Source organism: Leuciscus leuciscus (genome assembly GCF_965113295.1).
Source record: "Leuciscus leuciscus genome assembly, chromosome: 6".
Lineage (NCBI taxonomy): Eukaryota > Metazoa > Chordata > Actinopteri > Cypriniformes > Leuciscidae > Leuciscus > Leuciscus leuciscus.
In genome coordinates, this window is record NC_138730.1 from 37,700,433 (window position 1) to 37,718,706 (window position 18,274).

The window sequence follows — 18,274 nt, forward strand, 5'->3', positions numbered from 1 at the left end:
CTATCAGAAGAGTTCAAACTGGCAGCGGACAGCTATTCCCACGAGGAGCTCGGGCAGTGTGAGCAGTGGTGAGTTATTATTACATAAGCGATTGATGACACCTGCGGTATTCTTCAACTGAGTGACTTGTTCTGCGAAATCACATTGCAGATTTTACAATCAATGTGAGCATACCCACAACTCCCATCATTTATTACACATCATATTTTATTAGGTTGAGTGATGGGACAGATCTAAATGAGTCCATTGTCAACTACAATGCATAGCGATCAGGCTTTCACTGGGCTTTACACCCAATAGCTGATGGCTTCTGGGGCCCTCCAGCCTTTTATTGGCTATTCTTAAAAAAAAATTAAAAAGCCAATACTGATTCACATGGAAAAAAACGTCCGATGGCTGCTTTGCAGTGTCTCGTTATGCTGTGAAAACGCAGTGTGTGTGTGTTTGCATAGTTATCTTGGAGAGAGAGTTTTGGACTGTAAGACTGTAAAAATGAGAGTGTGTACCATGTATTTGCGTCAAAGGAAGTGCTTATTTGTGGGGAAAAGCATGTTTGTTTCACACGTGAGTCTGCATTCTTTGCGTGTGTCTCTGAGAGTATTCTGTGGGCAGGGTTGAATATGGAAATTGGGCGGAGCTGGGGTATTTTCCCACGTTAGCGTCTTGGCTCGTCCCCGCCCCCTGTCCTGTAGGATACATTTCATAGGCTGGTCCTACCTCCAAAGGCGGAGCAAAGCCTAACCTGTATTGAGGTGTCGTTGAATAAGCGTAGCTGTCAAAAGCCAACGGATTGGTTGATTCCAGCAGGCCACGGTCTCCAGAATAGTCTGTAGTTTTGGAGATTGGGTTGGGCGGGGCTTGGATTTGTGACGCCCTGGCTATGGTGTTAAAATGGGCGTATGTGTTGTGAGCCATTTCGGAAGTGGTGCGGGGCTCATAGCGGCCCGGGGGCGTGGGGTGAATGTTGGCCACTGGGCCGGCGGCTGCTGCCGAAACTGAAGCGGGATTCGGTGGCCGGAATTCCTGGTACAGCAGGGAACGGGTAGAGGAACGGACCTCATCATGTGTTGTAGTAGCTCGAACATTGTAATAGCCATTAGTGGGATCCTGAAATGACAAACATATAATATTTCACTGTGATGCACTAGTTAGGGTGTGTCTGGTTTATATACACTGTATAGGTGTGTGGAAACCTCTATATATCTAGACACTACCATTACTAAAAAAATCATATTAACACCAAACCTTTGAGCAGTAGTGCATCCATTGGAATATAATACAAAAATAGTTTCTTGTCTGGTAAAAAATGTTGGACAGAAGCTAAAATACTCCCTCTGTGTGTGTTTAACATTAAAGGTAAAGTGTGTTATTTCTGCACCACTAGCATCAGTAAACGGAATTGGAAAAATAACGACACCTTTCAAGAAAATGTGTTATTGGTCAGGCAAAAAGATAGCCCCGCCCTAATCTCACAGTATTGGTTGAGCCAATATTGCTGTGTTGGGCTTAAACAGTGAAATTTGAGAGCTTTGATAGCGCCACAGCATTTACAATTTTAAAGGCAATCAACCTACTTCACATTGTCTTTGCATATTAAACTGGCACAATAAACAGTAAACTGGAATTCAAAAAAAATATTGCACATTTCAAATCGCGAGTGATTTCAATGTTAAAAGACGCGTTTACACGCGTCTGGAGGTCTTGCGGCGCGAATGAGGCGTTTAGTGTGGCGCGGTGGACGCGAATTCGCCTCATTCGCGCGTCCACTTCGCTTCAAACTTTTGCTTTTTACACGCGTCATATTGTTAACGAACTTTAACGATTTTTTTTGAAACTGTTTCTTTGAAGAACATGACCGTAAATATGAACACAAGATTGAATGTGACAAAGAAAATGATTATTGGCAGTCATGTTGCCTCTGTAGCCGGTGTATGCAGGTACATTTCTCATACCCCTTCGTTTGAAGTGTGGTCCCGAAAAATCTTCGTTTCAAGGGCTATCTGGCCCTTCCCCTTACCCCTACCCCTCCAACCAAAAGAGAATTGAGACAGCCCTACCCCTTCACGTGCACACGCAAAACAGAGGGGAAGGGGTAAGGGGTAGAATTGGGATTGGCCCTAAGTGTAGCATTATGTTCATATGCACCTGCTCTGTTTCTTACCTTGGGCTCATACTCCTCCACCTTGGGTTCCTGTGTGTCGCTCTGGAGGTCTTGCTTCAGGTCCATGTCATCTTTGAAGGGCTGGGTGGAGGGAGAGAGGGAGACAGAGGGAAGAAACTAAACCATCAAACGACAAAACACACACACGGAGAGAGGGAGGAAGAGAAGGAGAGAGAGAGGGAGGAAAACAGGATATCAGCTTTATCAGAGTTGGTGAAGAACAGATGTTCTTTAGTTTGTGATGGCAAGAAAGTCTTTTACCATCAGTCATTTTCTCTTTTACAGTTGTGGATAAAAGAAATGGCCCAACAGACCTGACACTTTACAAAGCTCTAAAAGAGGCTGTCGTTACTCTATATAGATTCTTCCTATAGCGCCTCCTAAGCTCACCAGTACAAACATGCACTTTAATAGTTGGATTTCAGTCAGACTGGAAAGGTCATCTGAAATTTTACCAGACCAGTTTTTGCCACAGCCTGACTAGAAAATGTGACTGTAGAGATTTTTACAGACAGTTACATCATATTCTAATAAACACTGGAAGCTTCCAGTAACTGTCATTTTTACACAGTCAAGTCCACACTGAAAGCAAAAATGCTGCATGAAGGAATATAATCACAACAATTGCAACATATTTGATATTTCATATGCTGCTACCATTCAAAAGTTTGAGGTCAGTATTATTTTTTTATTGAATAGAAATTAATACTTTCATTCAGCAAAAATACATTAAATTGATCAATTTATAATAAAACACTTATAATATTACAAAAGATTTCTATTTCAAATAAATGCTGTTCTTTTAAACTTTCTATTAATCAAAGAATCCTGACTAAATGTATTAGTTTCCAGAAAAATATTAAGCAGCACAACCATTTTCAACATTGATAATAATAATACATTTTGAGTCAGCATATTAGAATGATTTCTGTAGGATCATGTGACACTGAAGACTGGAGTAATGATGCAGAACATTCAGCTTTGCCATCGCAGGAATAAAATGCATTTAAAAAATATATCAAAATAAGAAACAGTTGTTTTAAATTGTAATAATATTTCACAAGATATTTTACTGTATTTTTGATTGAATAATTTACCTGTTTTAATTTGCTTATTTCATTAACCTTTTGAAGGTTATTATGGAAGCCCTCAGAGGAGAAAAAAAAAACAATTGCAACTTTATCTTACAATGTTACTTTAAATATTTATTTTATACCGATGTGCAAACAAGCTTCCTTTTTTTCCATTTCTGAAACATACCAAAAATCTTAAAAGATGTTTCCCTCAGACGTTGAAACTAAACAGTGTGAAAATGTCTGCGACTGTACAAAGATCATAAATATAAAATTAGGCACGTTTTTCATAATTGGCGGTCAATTCTCTATAACAATCGTTTACTGTATAATATTTGCTAATACGTTAACCCTTCTCTGGAACAGGGTTTTATAGTCTAGGATTCAGTAACGTGCGGTGAAATCTTGTCATGGGTAGGCTGTGACCTTATCAATGTGGCATATATGTTCATATATTCATTCAGTTAATATAGCAACCCAAGCATAGACAGTATAAGAAATGGACAGAGTCATCTCATTGGAACTCAATTGAGGCAAGTGAAGCCCATTTTCAGCGATTTTTTAGGACTTCCGTTCCTGACGCGCAGACTCAAACTGAGCTTGACGACGTAGATGTGACGTGAGCAACCAGTCTGTCTTCTAGTGGCTGTGGCATGAGAAATCTGAATCATTCCCTTCCGAATCTTGCAGAGACGGAGATCGTGAGTAGGAGGTGTTCATGAGCTAGGAGCAGGAGAAACTTTTGCTAGGTATTCTGATTAATTATTTTGTCATTTTGCCTCCACGTCCCCCCGATTGCCCGCGAGCTTCTCCTCCCGTCAATACGGTAATCTCTCTACTGTGCGACAGAGAGTCGTGTGGTTATGACGCAATCGTTAGCCTACTTTTACAAAAACTGTTTTTACGGGGCCATAACGTAAGCTACAAGGTAATGGAGCATTTTATACATTGTCGTGTTTCTTTAGAAATAAATAATGGACAAATGGAGTCTTCAAACGCCTCAGATGTAAAGTTATTTGCTGTCAAAGTGACGCCAAAATGAATGGGAGTCAATGGGATGCTAACAGCAGGTGAAGTTCTGCTACAAGATGGTGGCACGCGGCCGGCTTCAACTTCCGGTCGACTTCCTTCCCGCTTGAACCCAAGTTCATATCAGGCATCAACTTAGGTAAAGTTGGTTTTATATTCGATATTCGCACAATCGCGGACTTCCGCGTTCAATAACTTGTGAACTAAACGTTGTTGCTACAGAAAACACCTATCACATATAACTACAGATAAAACACCAGAAGCTACAACATAATTTTCCTCAAAACGATCTTTCCTTCGCACTGGACAAAATACATTATCTCTATGCGCAGGCTGCTAAGAAGGGACCATCTGCAAAGTGCAAACCCGAAGGAAAGCTCGTTATGAGGAAGATTTAAATATTAAAACAATGTTATTTGTGTAGTAACAATATTCAGCTCACGAGATATTGAACGCGGAACCATGGAACCAACTTTACCCAAGTTGCAGACTTGATCATGTAGGACCTCAGTGCCACATACGTGGACAGCACCATGAACATAGTCAAGTAAAAAAAAAAAATATTGCCAACCAGGGTAAAAATAGTTTCAGGTTTGATATTTTCTGCGTATTCACCTAGACTGCTTTAGTGTACTTTTGTGTAGGCTACTGTACATACAGTACGCAAATATGTTTTATGTAAAAGTTACAGTAATTCACCAAAGGGATTTTTTTCATGTTCCAAAGGTAGTGCTTTCCTATTGACCAGACTGACTTACTACAGGTGAAATTTTGACAATACCTCCTTTACTGTACGTACAATAAACAAATACGTTTAAGAAAAAAATACTGTAATTCACCTAAAGTATTTTTTCATGTTCCAAAGGCTGTAGTGCTTTCCTAGTGACCACACTGACTTACTACAGGTGAAATTTTGACAATACCTCCCTTACTGTAAGTATAGTACAAACATTATTATTTAAAAAATACTGTAATTTCTCCTTTTTTCATGTTCCAATGGTTATAGTATGTTCCTAGTGATCACTCAATTAACTTTGATAAATGTATTAGGTAAAAGTATGTATTAGAACTGCTGTTCCTTGTACAACACAATTCTTTCATTGATTAAAAAAATGCAGATATTTTAGGTTAATCATATTTTCAACAAAATAAGCAACACCCTTATTGTAATGATTCAAGTTAAGTTTTTGTTATGAAGTCCTGAAGAAGTGGATTCTGGAACACACTGCTGCTTCAATGTATATCTAATGAGTGATTATAATCAAGGTATTAATCAATAGTTTTCCTTCTATATATCAAATGAGTTGAATGACTTCTCTAGGCTTATGAGATTTTACTTTGTTATAGAAATTATCAGTGTGATTATAGAAAATGTTATTTCATGTATCCTTTAATGTCTGTATTTGATATCTGAGGTGTAACGTAAGGGTCTGGCCCATGCCAGGAATGCAGTAACAGTGCTTGCTCATTTGGCCTGGCTTCCAGAGATGAAATGATGAAGATGACTTCTTTAACAGGTGTCACTACATCCATCTGCTTTTCTAGGCTACCCTGATAGCAATGGTCTCAGGAGTCATTGAAACCTATAGTTGAGAGACCATTTCTTAGTTAAAGTCTTTACTTTACAGTTAGATTTAAAGTATCCTCTCCTTGAGAGAAAGAACATGTTATCTTAATGTTTTGAGAAGACTCTCCTCCTCACCAAATCCAATCTTGAAGAAACTGTGTCTGTGTGTGTTAGTATTCTTGGTTACAGGTTAAGGAACAAGTGGAAATATAGCTGCAAGCAGCGATACAGGGCCAAGCCCCTGAAGCAGCAGCAAGAGCAGGAATAGTAAAAACAGCAGAAATTGAAGAAAAAAGAGATGGTTCAGAAGTATAGGTGAAAATGAACTCAAAATGAACAGAAGTTCAGATGAGAATGAACATAGAATGAACAAGACATACATTAATCCAAGAGGAAGAAAGATTAGTACAACGTTGAATAATAAAGGAATCGACATGACACAACATTACACCAAATTTTTTTTAAATCATGCCACATGGGGCTCGAACCCATTATCTCTGGGTCAGATACCTGTCACTCATATCATTGCGCCACTGGGAACTTGTGTTTTTGGCAAGATGAAGAAGGTCCAATAGTTCAAGTGAGAAGCAATTCAAAATGAATAATTTTTGTATAAATTTGCTGCATGTTGTATTTATCGAGTTCGTTCACATATAGGCACCATGTCTGGAACAGAAGCAACTTTTCCACCACTTAAGGCCACAATACCTCTTGCGATCTGGGAATGTGCCACACAGCATTCAAACCCACAACTGGAATGGTTCATGGTTCATGCTAACCAATTAGCATGCTAAGCTAACTACCATAAGGCAACAAATACAGGTCAAATTTGGAGAAAAATATCGGGAACGGTAGCAAAAATCAAAAATCTGTTCAGTCACTTCGGTGTGGCTTGGCCCAAAGATCAACTGAGCCAATTTTCAGAAAAATGTAACAAAATTTGAATGAGGAGTAGCACAAAAAATTGAACACTGTACTTTTCAAAATGGCCACTAATGTAATGGGCAGAGTCTTATTTTAAGATATTGATTGTGATTACCATAATGAGTGGAATCAGATGTACTAAGTTTCATTTTACATCTGTTTACATTCACATATACATCAAAGGGTTCAAAAGCTATAACCCTTTTAATGTTGCATTTTTGAACTGGTGGTGGCGCTATAGAGTTGGTCCTACAGACTCAAAAATTGGTCCAATTACTATTCATTACAATCACTACAAGTGTGGAAGGTCATGACGTGCCTAAATTCAGGGTCCGAATGTCAGAACAACTTAAACCAAGAGAGGATCAACAACAGCAACATTTTGAAGAGGTGAAATTGAAATATTACTCTAGCCACGAGGAATTAATTACAACTTTTATGTATAATCCCAGTGGTATTCCATGAACAATTAGAAAGATAATAGAAATAAAACAGAGCACTGTACAGTATCTTGAATGCCTCCATGATCTTGCTGTTCATTATCTGTCAGATTTGCTGCACCAATGCGTACAGGTTCAGTCACTACTGTTAATAATAATGTAGCCCCTATTAATGTACTACAACCTTAAAAAAAAAATTTTTTTTAAATGTTTTAAGTATTATATTATTATGTAAAGCAGTATTATTAGGTATTGTCAAAATTTCACCTGTAGAAAGTCAGTCTGGTCATTAGGAAAGTACTACAACCTTTGGGAAATATATATAAAAAACACTATAGGTGATTTACAGTTTATTTCATAAACATATGTAATAAACATATGTAATAATATGCTCATTACATAAACATATTTGATAATTGTACAGTAAAGGAGGTATTGTCAAAATTTCACCTGTAGAAAGTCAGTCTGGTCATTAGGAAAGCACTACACCCTTTGGAACATGACAAAATACTTTAGGTGAATTACAGTAATTTTTTCATAAACTTATTTGATAATTGTACGTACAGTAAGGGAGTTATAGTCAAAATTTCACCTGTAGTAAGTCAGTCTGGTCATTAGGAAAGTACTACAACCTTTGGGAAATATATAAAAAAACACTATAGGTGATTTACAGTTTATTTCATAAACATATGTAATAAACATATGTAATAATATGCTCATTACATAAACATATTTGATAATTGTACAGTAAGGGAGGTATTGTCAAAATTTCACCTGTAGTAAGTCAGTCTAGTCATTAGGAAAGTACTACAACCTTTGGGATATATATAAAAAAAAAACACTATAGGTGATTTACAGTTTATTTCATAAACATATGTAATAATATGCTCAGTACATAAACATGTTTGATAATTGTACAGTAAGGGAGGTATTGTCAAAATTTCACCTGTAGTAAGTCAGTCTGGTCACTAGGAAAGCACTACACCCTTTGGAACACGAAAAAATACTTAGGGTGAATTACAGTAATTAAAAAAAAAAACATATTTGTCAACTGTACGTACAGTAAGGGACTTTTTGTCAAAATTTCACCTGTAGTAAGTCAGTCTGGTCCGTAGGAAAACACTACAGCCTTTGGAACACGAAAAAATACTTAGGGTGAATTACAGTAATTAAAAAAAAAAAACATATTTGTCAACTGTACGTACAGTAAAGGAGTTATAGTCAAAATGTCACCTGTAGTAAGTCAGTGTGGTCACTAGGAACATGCTACAACCTTCGGATAGTAAAAAATCCCTTTGGTGAATTAATGTAATTTTATTCTAAAAATATTTATGTACATTATGTACAGTGAGGCAGGTTTCCTAAATACAATCATTATAATGCACTTTTTATTGTTGCTAAAGTACAATCAATAGCATTAGAACACATAATGTGAGAGAGATTTGCTGGTACATCTGTACTTTGCAAAAATGTAGTTGTCTGTTTGCACACAATGGAAAAAAAAATAGAACTTTTTAGACGGTCCCTATCTTCTTTACCACACACATTGAATGTTCACTGAATTTGTATGCCATTAAAACAATATTTGCCCATTTTGATCGATTGTGGAGAGTGTTGTAGTTCACCATCTTTGTCCCAAAGATCATGTAGCTGCTTTTATTTTGCAAAAATGTGCTTTATTGCGCTTGTTATTGAGACAGTTTTTAAGCAAAAAAGTGCAAATGTGCGAATATAAAACCAACTTTACCTAAGTGTTAGATTCTGCGTGTTTAGTTTTTTTAGCAGCTGGCCTCTGAGGAGTATCCGAGAGGGATGTGACAACAACCTCATTGTCGAAATTTGGACATGTGTCAAACCACTGTGATTCGGTATCTTTCTTAAATTTAAATCCAGCACTACTCGAGGCTGATGCTGAATTCTCAAATTGATCAGTTGAGCCAGATGCGTCGGAAGACATGGTGTCAAGCCAAACTTGTTTAACTTTCTTCTTGCCTCTTTTTCCCATGCATAAAGATGTCAAATCAGAATCATATAACTTTTTGACGTATTTTTTCACGTTATCACCAGTCCGATTAATAGGTTATATCACCACTTCACCTTTATTTCCCTGAAGAGCAAAGAAACACCACCACCTACACCGCCGCCATCTTGGCCCTCCCCCTTGTACCTGCTCTCGGACGTGTCTGTGTGCGGTCATGTGACGTACGAGCTGCGTTCGGTAGGTGAAGGTGTAGCTACAGAGGGAACAGCAGTAGTTGTCATCGCCCTTTTCATGCCGTAGTTTAATGTGTTCTTTCAGCGACATATGCCGCTTGTAACCGCGGGAACAGTGAGGACAGGTGTGCAGTTGGGAGAATGCATCAGGAGTACCTGACAGAGAGAGAGTCGTAATCAATCAATGCATTCAACTGTAGAGGAAAAGCTGATGGCAATTGAAGGAAAGACCAAAAAATTATAAAAATAAATAGATTGGTACCGTTCTCATCGTGGACCCCTCGTTCTGGCGTTCTCTGATGCTCCTCCTGGGCGTCTGAGTAAATAGGCTCAGTTTCCGTCTGCTTTTCCTCACCGGCCACTTCATTATCAGCACAGTCTTCCTCATCAGTGACACACTCCTCTTTCAAACACACACATGCAGATTAGATCAACTAAAACGCACACAAATACCCTCTTCTCAGCTTCTGCATCAAATATATGTGCATTTTTATTTGAAACACACATATTGTGAATGTGATACACAAAAACAAGGTATCTGAAAGGTTTTTTAAGAGGTGCAAAAATAAAATGAATACCATATGTGATTTATGTGCGGGGTAGAGCAACCAAACCATAAAATGACTGTAAAAACAACTCTTATATCTTATTCTCCTAATTGTTTAGATTTTTATAATGCACATTAGGTTATTTTAGATCCACTGGCTGAATGAAAATGAAAATTCACTCTGACAGTAGGTGGCGCTTATAGGGGTACAGCAGAAACACAGAGGATACCCTGGTAACACTGTATACAACAGAGCTGTACTATTTAGAAACGCGATGATTTTGCAGGTATGATATAATCACCATTAGGTAAACATTGTCATAATTCATCAACAGTAGATCATAAGCAGTAGCTTGGCATAAATGCGCGGTATTCACTGAAACCACAAGCCTGTATAATGCACAACAGTTTTACTTTGAAACATGCAGTGCTCACAAATAAATCATAGCCTTTTGAGGTTTAATATTCACATTAAGCCATATTGTGATCCTCATGAAATGATAACTAAGACCGTTCTAATACCGTTTAAGATATTTAATACCTTTTTTATTGCCTTAAACTTTTAAGGACCCGTGGGACACCAAAAAAAAAAAAAAACCTGACTGAGGCCTTAAGTGAAACACACATTGGTTTAAATGGAAACGGTGTGACATACACTGACACAGAATTTGAATGTTGGATGGTAACATAGCGGTTTTTTAATACAACAACATATTAATATTTGACCGGGAAATGGGCCAGTAAGCGTAAGCCTTAAAGGAGAACTCCAGTGAATTTTTAAGTTAATCTTGATCGTTTTACCTTTGTGAGTACTGTCTATAGAAAAAAAAACGAACCGGATCAGTGCTTGCAACGCGGAGCTGTTACAGTTAATGCCCAGAGTTCTGGGGGCATTAACCTAAAGAGTGTCTTTGTGCCTCTTAACAGACACAAAATGCAATTAAAATGTCTGTCCAACATGAACAGGGCCCTTACATGACAACAAGATGCGTTTAGCAACTTAGCCATTGTTTAAACTCACCTAAATAGTGTTTTAGACAGCTAGCTGAAGTCCCGTGGAAACTCAGTTGTAGCCGGAAAAAGTGCGCGTGATTTTTTTTTTTTTTCCCAAACCACTTCAGCGGAAATCCCGCCCTGCAGCTGATAATCAGCTGCAGGGCGGGATTTCCGCTGAAGTGGTTTGGGGAAAAAAATCGCGCACATAGTGCAGGTGGGAGGAGCGGGACTTCAGCGCGAGACTACAGCTAGCCGTCTAAAACACTATTTAGGTGAGTTTAAACAATGGCTAAGTTGCTAAACGCATCTTGTTGTCATGTAAGGGCCCTGTTCATGTTGGACAGACATTTTAATTGCATTTTGTGTCTGTTAAGAGGCACAAAGACACTATTTAGGTTAATGCCCCCATAACTGCCGTTTTAGCTGAATGGGAGCTCTGGGCATTAACTGTAACAGCTCCGCGTTGCAAGCACCGATCCGGTTTGTTTGTTTTTTCTATAGACAGTACTCACAAAGGTAAAACGATCAAGATTAACTTAAAAATTCACCGGAGTTCTCCTTTAAGATGGCAACCTGAATATGAAACTATAAACTTGTTTGATATATCCTGATTCCATCACTACTGTTTCTCCCTGTTGTGTCTGTTCTATGTCTTGCTGTCCTGTCTTAGGCCTGTAATACACTCTTCTGGCTTTGTAAATGGTAACAGAGAAAAACTGGGCATCATACACTAAACAACTAAGGATCGCACACTACCAGACTTTCAAGTTGTTCCGAACACAACAAACACATGCAGAAACGCGCCTTGTTTCTAGAAGACGTGTGACAAATGAAAACAATATGTGTTCTAAACACATTGAGCTCAAATCAGCTCAAAATATCTAACCTGTTTGGTCATCCTCTGATTGGATGGAATCATAGTCTGAAGCTAAAAACTTGAGCCTGTGCCCATCATACACTACAACCCGATTTTGTGTGAAATCTGTGAACTCCACCTGCCCAAACTTTGACTGGCTCAACTAGCGTCAACTCATCCATACTGCAAGTTGGGGCAAAAGTTCCGTAGTGTAATCCAGCCTTTATACTGGTAAAAGCCTATGAAATTAACTGAAAAATAAAAGTGTGTTGCACTAAACTGACCTTTGATCCTTATTTCTTGTATTGAAGCATCTGGCCCCAGGCTGCCATCTGTTAAAAAAAAAAAAAAAAAAATATTACTTCATTGTTTTGGTGAAATCAATGTACTATTAAAACAGCAGCTTTCGTTTCTGCTCTGATAGCCACAAGATCACGGTAAACACGGTGACTGAGTGTGTGTTAGAAATCAGGAATAGTGAGAGAACATTGTGGTTGGTACGCTTTTCGTCTTCAAACCAAGTTTGGGACTCTAATGAATAAAGTTTAAATCCAGCCTGGAACAAAGCGTAAACAAAGCAGTGCTTGCTTATCATTTTGAAATCACGATTCATGCTGATCGCTTTCTTCATTCTAGATTCTGGAATGCTTACGTAAGATACTTAAAATTAGAACAGCCTTCTGTCTGTGCTGCTCTAAACTGAACTGCCAATCAGAGTGATCTCTCTCACCGATGGCCCCGATACCAATAGAGCTGGTAAGTCCCGCCCCTTCCACTAACCCCACTGGACCTCTAGGTTGAAAAATCTTCAATGCAAGTGAATGTGAGAAAATAATTATTTTCTGGTCCCGTTTGAATTTTGCCATGAATGTGAACATATGTTGTCTGTGAATTTTTTATATAATTTTTCGTGTGAAGAATGCTACAATTTAGCGGGTAGAAGTTTGATACGGTTAGACTTTGTGTGAGAGCACTTTGTGGACTGAGACGGGAATCTGAAGAAAGAACAGCCCATTTGGTTTGAATGGTGACATTTGGATACAAAACACACAGGCATCTCCATAGATTATCGCAGCATTAGCACCGTGATTTGACAAGTGGAGGGAAAATGTGTTATGGGGTGACATCACATAGGCGACATGTAGTCTTTCTCGTTATGTCTTTTCCACAACTGCTAGCCAAAGAATCATACAATATACTGTCAAACTCGTAACATGAAAAATTATATAAAAAATTCACAGACAACATATGTTCACATTCATGGCACAATTCAAATAATTATTTTCTCACATTCACTTGCATTGACGATTTTTCAACCTAGAGGTCCACTTGGGGTTTTACGGATGGGCGGGACTTACCAGCTCTATAGAGAGCCTAAGTCCCTCCCCTCCGCTTCCGGCTCATGGGACCTTATTTCGGAAAAAATATGTATGGTAGTCAATGGCGAGAGACAACTTATCTTTTTATGCCGTCTGAACTGTGCCCTGAAATACACATATGATGTTTGTCAATTTAAAAGATAATTATGAAAGGCAAGAAAGTCGCAGTTTGTCATAAAACAGAAGAGTAACATTTAGTTTTATGTGAAAATCGCTCAATGAACTACATCTCTCGTCTCGCACTATGTACGTATGTGTGCAGTCTGGTACAAAACACTCAGGCATGACGGTAACGTTGATTGTAACGTTAACGTAATGACGGTAACGTGGATTGTAACGTTACGATTATAACTTAAGTCTTATAACGTAAGACTATAGAAAAAATTACAGACGTTAGCTTCAGTAAAGTTAGCTTCATTCATTGAGAGAAAAGGTATGACGTCACATTTGCGCCTTTTGGGTTTGTAGTCTTTGTAATTACGCATTTTCTTATATCGGTCTTATACCTCAACAGTTTTACATCAAACTGCGACTTTCTTGATTTTAAAATGTATCTTTTAAATTGACAAACATCATATGTGTAATTCAGGGCAAAATTCAAACGAGATCAAGAGATATTTGTTGTCTCTCGCCATACGCTGATTTCACGCAGCCGCCATTTTGAAATTGAAAGTGAGGCTCCGGTGGGCGATATTTTTTTTCCCAGGATGGTAGGGGAAGACTCATGAATATTCATTAGGGAAGTCATCCCTGATTGGTCTTAACCCCAGTGACGGGTAGGTTTAGGGCCGGGGTTAGGGGTAGGTCATCAGACCCCCAGTGACGGTTAGGTTTAGGGGTGGGGTTAGGGGTAGGTCATCAGGTCATCAGACCAATCAGGGATGACTTCCCTAATGAATATTTATGAGTCTTCCCCTACCATCCTGGGAAAAAAAATATCGCCTCCGGTGGGAAGAACCCCAGAAGTAAAGATAAACAACAATGCCTTGGACTACCAACCTGAAGCTGCTGCCGCGATTTACACTATTGGATGTTAATATCCAATATAGGATATGTATATAGTTCATTCCTTCTTCTTTTTTTACTTTCTGAATTATATATTTAAAGAATTTCACTGTATATAGTCTAAAGCAGGCATTCTCAACCCTGGTCCTGGAGGGCCACTGTTCTGCAGAGTTTAGGTCCAACCTTGATCAAACACACCTGAGCCAGCTAATTAAGCTAATTAAGCCTTTCAGGATTACTGGAAAGCTACAGGCAGGTGAGTTTGATCAAGGTTGGACCTAAACTCTGCAGGACAGTGGCCCTCCAGGACCAGGGTTGAGAATGCCTGGTCTAAAGTATGAAAGAAATGTATGTACAGTTTTAGAATAACTCATTTTATACATTAAACACAACAATACGCCATCGCATTCACGACTCTCCTGTGATTAAAGGCGACACTTCCAGTTTTCTTCCCACCGGAGCCTCGCTTTCGATTTCAAAATAACGGCTGCGTGAAATCAGCGTATTGACTACCATACAATATTTTTCCGAAATAAGGTCCCATGGTGGTCAACCGGAAGGGGAGGGACTTAGGCTCTCTATTCCAGGGTGGCAGGGTTTCATAAAATATTGAAGCTTCCCCGGGCTCCGCCATTGATTAGCGGACCCCCACCTGCTGTTAGCATGCCATTGACTCCCATTCATTTTGGCGTCACTTTGACAGCGAATAACTTTACATCTGAGGTGTTTAAAGACTCCATTTGTCCATTATTTATTTCTAAAGAAACACGAAAATGTATAAAAGGCTCCATTACCTTGTATCTTACGTTATGATCCCGTAGAAGCAGTTTTTGTAAAAATAGGCTAACGATTGCATCATAACCACGCGACTCTCTGTCGCACAGTAGAGAGATTACCGTATGGACAGGAGGAGAAGCTCGCGGGCAATCGGGGGGACGTGGAGGCAAAATGACAAAGTAATTAATCAGAATACCTAGCAAAAGTTTCTCCTACTCCTAGCTCAAGGACACCTCCTACTCACGATCTCCGTCTCTGCAAGTTTCGGAAGGGAATGATTCAGATTTCTCTTGGCACAGCTACTAGAAGACAGACGGGTTGCTCACGTCACATCTACGTCGTCATGCTCAGTTTGAGTCTGCGCAGTACGCTCGACCCCCAGGAAGTGAGTGCTTTTAAATGACTTCACTTGTCTCCGTTGAATCCAATGGGGTCGCTGTGTCCAGTTTATATACTGTCTATTCCAGGGGTTCCCAAACTTTTCCATGCCAAGGCCCCCCAAATACCACTAGGTTCTGGCCAAGGCCCCCCTTTTGCAGGATGTGTTATTGAACCCATCAACAATACTACGGCACATGTAGAAATAAATAAATAAAACATCTAGGTGAACATCAGATTATGTGATGGTGTTTGATACCAGCCAATCAGAAAGATTAAAGAGATGCACCGATTACAATTTTCAAGGCAGATTCCGATTTTTCATTGAGTTTGACCTGCCGATACAGATTTTAGCCGATTCTGATTTCATTTTTTCTAACCACTTTACAGCACACACAAATATTTATTTTCTATATGTGTGTATATATATATATAATAAAACACCACTTTTACCCAAACTGATTAATAAAAACAAGTTTAAATGGGTAAATTTTCTATACATTTTTTTGTCTTCATTTTCTTTTCTGACATAGCCTACTCCAGTTCTTGTTAAAACACACTATACATGCAAATGATGTGCATTTTAGGTACTTTTTGTGTGAAATCATATTTATTTTGTCCATCAAAAGTGTACTTTCACTTTAATTGAGAATGTGAGCAGGGCAGCAAAAATACGCTGATTTCCATAGACAGTATAAGAAATGGACAGAGTCATCTCATTGGAACTCAATTGAGACAAGTGAAGCCCATTTTCAGTGATTTTTTAGGACTTCCGTTCCTGACGCGCAGACTCAAACCGAGCTTGACGACGTAGATGTGACGTGAGCAACCCGTCTGTCTTGTAGTGGCTGTGGCATGAGAAATCTGAATCATTCCCTTCCGAATCTTGCAGAGACGGAGATCGTGAGTAGGAGGTGTCCATGAGCTACTGTAGGAGTAGGAGAAACTTTTGCTAGGTATTCTGATTAATTATTTTGTCATTTTGCCTCCACGTCTCCCCGATTGCCTGCGAGCTTCTCCTCCTGTCAATACGGTAATCTCTCTACTGTGCGACAGAGAGTCGCGTGGTTATGACGCAATCGTTAGCCTACTTTTACAAAAACTGTTTTTACGGGGCCATAACGTAAGCTACAAGGTAAAGGAGCATTTTATACATTGTCGTGTTTCTTTAGAAATAAATAATGGACAAATGGAGTCTTCAAACGCCTCAGATGTAAAGTTATTCGCTGTCAAAGTGACGCCAAAATGAATGGGAGTCAATGGGATGCTAACAGCAGGTGAAGTTCTGCTACAAGATGGTGGCACGCGGCCGGCTTCAACTTCCGGTCGACTTCCTTCCCGCTTGCTGATTTCACGCAGCCGCCATTTTGAAATCGAAAGTGAGGCTCCGGTGGTAAGAACCCCGGAGACAACAATGCCTTGGACTACCAACCTGAAGCTGCCTCCGCGATTTACACTATTGGATGTTAATATCCAATATAGGATATGTATATATCTCATTCCTGCTTATTTTTTTACTTTCTGAATTATATATATAAAAAAATTGTATTTATAAATGAATTTCACTGTATATAGTCTAAAGAATGAAAGAAATGTATGTACACCTGAACTTTTTGTCTTTCTAGAAGAAATACTATCCAAACTTAATCATTAAGAAGACAATATGAAAATTTTTGAACTAAATGTATGTACAGTTTTAGAATTGACACAACATCATTAAACACAACAATACGCCATCGCATTCACGACTCTCCTGTGATTAAAGGCGACACTTTAATCCGAAACTGTACTCAGTTACTAACGTAACCTCGGTTCTCTCTAGAAGAGGGAACGAGTACTGCGAAAGATATCTTACGCTAGGGGAAAATCCTTTTTCCGCGAGATATTGAAGCCAAAAATTATCCTTAATTTTGTAATAATGCAAAACGCGTTGCGGCAGCATGCAGACATAGGCGAGGCAGCTCGCGCGCCTATTGGCTGCTCTGCGGCAACTGCAGCAGCCTATCGAGCGAGGCCTGGCGTGACGCCAGACCCAATCAGGGCACTTCGCGCCCGCTGCGTCACGTCCCGCCGAAATGGGCGTGGTCTAGGCCTATAAATACCGCTCGCAGGCAGCTATTATCTGGTTTTTCATCATCGAAGCAACCAGAGCGTGTGCATGCACGGCAAGATACGCAGTACTCGTTCCCTCTTCTAGAGAGAACCGAGGTTACGTTAGTAACCGAGTACGTTCTCTTACGAGAGGTATCTCGTACTGCGTAAGATATCTTACGCTAGGGGACCCAATGCAAAACGCCGTGCATGCTGAGATCTGACACCAAAGACCCAAGGGCGAAAACCCGGGGTACATATAGTGCACAATCACCCAGGGAACTCACAGGGAGTCCGGGAAGAGGGAGGGGCGAAGCCGCACTCTTCCACATATGGTAGCGTTGCTTAGACGCAAATCTCATCATACAGACAGGGCGGGGTACGGCCTGAACTGATGGGGAAATGTGGGTCTTACACAGTTTGCCCAGGCACGTCTCGTGCTACTGCTTTCCACTGTCGATCATTGAGCTGTACTCAGCAAACGCAGTATTCTGAGCTGATAGCATCAAGTCAGATAATACTGGTTAACTTTAGACCGACAGCAGCCTGGCCTGCAGGGCGGGAACCTCTAGGTTGTAGAACCTTATAAATGTAGACGGGGAGGCCCAGCCTGCCGCCGTACAAATATCTTGCAAGGCAATCCCACTCGACCAGGCCCACGAAGAGGCCATGCCTCTCGTGGAGTGCCCTCTGACACCCAACGGGCACTGCATGCCCTTGAAGGCGTATGCCAGCGCTATAGCATCAACTATCCATCTGGATAGGCTCTGTTTCGACGCGGCTAGTCCCTTAGAACGCCCGCTAAACGAAACAAAGAGCTGCTCCGTCTGTGTGAAA

The 18,274-nt window shown here is 39.7% G+C and overlaps 2 protein-coding genes across 2 annotated transcripts in view; one reads left to right on the forward strand and one right to left on the reverse strand.

The window, feature by feature from the left end:
* The window catches only part of LOC309501370 (uncharacterized protein), a 220,324-nt gene that overhangs the window by 68,889 nt on the left and 133,161 nt on the right, over positions 1–18,274 (forward strand). The window lies entirely within an intron of this gene.
* On the reverse strand, positions 462–9,919 carry LOC309501518 (kin of IRRE-like protein 1). The gene is made up of 4 exons (XM_082173685.1): positions 9,671–9,919; positions 9,362–9,564; positions 2,162–2,242; positions 462–1,107 (listed from the first exon to the last, which is right to left on the reverse strand). The coding sequence occupies exons 2-4, from the start codon at positions 9,497–9,499 to the stop codon at positions 559–561; spliced, it is 768 nt and encodes a 255-aa protein (XP_082029811.1). The 5' UTR covers positions 9,500–9,564; positions 9,671–9,919; the 3' UTR covers positions 462–558.

Excerpts from the sequence above, each read along its gene's own strand:
- LOC309501518 (XM_082173685.1), bottom strand. The coding sequence starts at position 9,499 with ATGTCGCTGAAAGAACACATTAAACTACGGCATGAAAAGGGCGATGAC. Across the intron at positions 2,243-9,361 it reads ACAGACACGTCCGAGAGCAG|CCCTTCAAAGATGACATGGA; the intron begins GTACAAGGGGGA and ends CCCTCCACCCAG. Across the intron at positions 1,108-2,161 it reads TGGAGGAGTATGAGCCCAAG|GATCCCACTAATGGCTATTA; the intron begins GTAAGAAACAGA and ends TTGTCATTTCAG.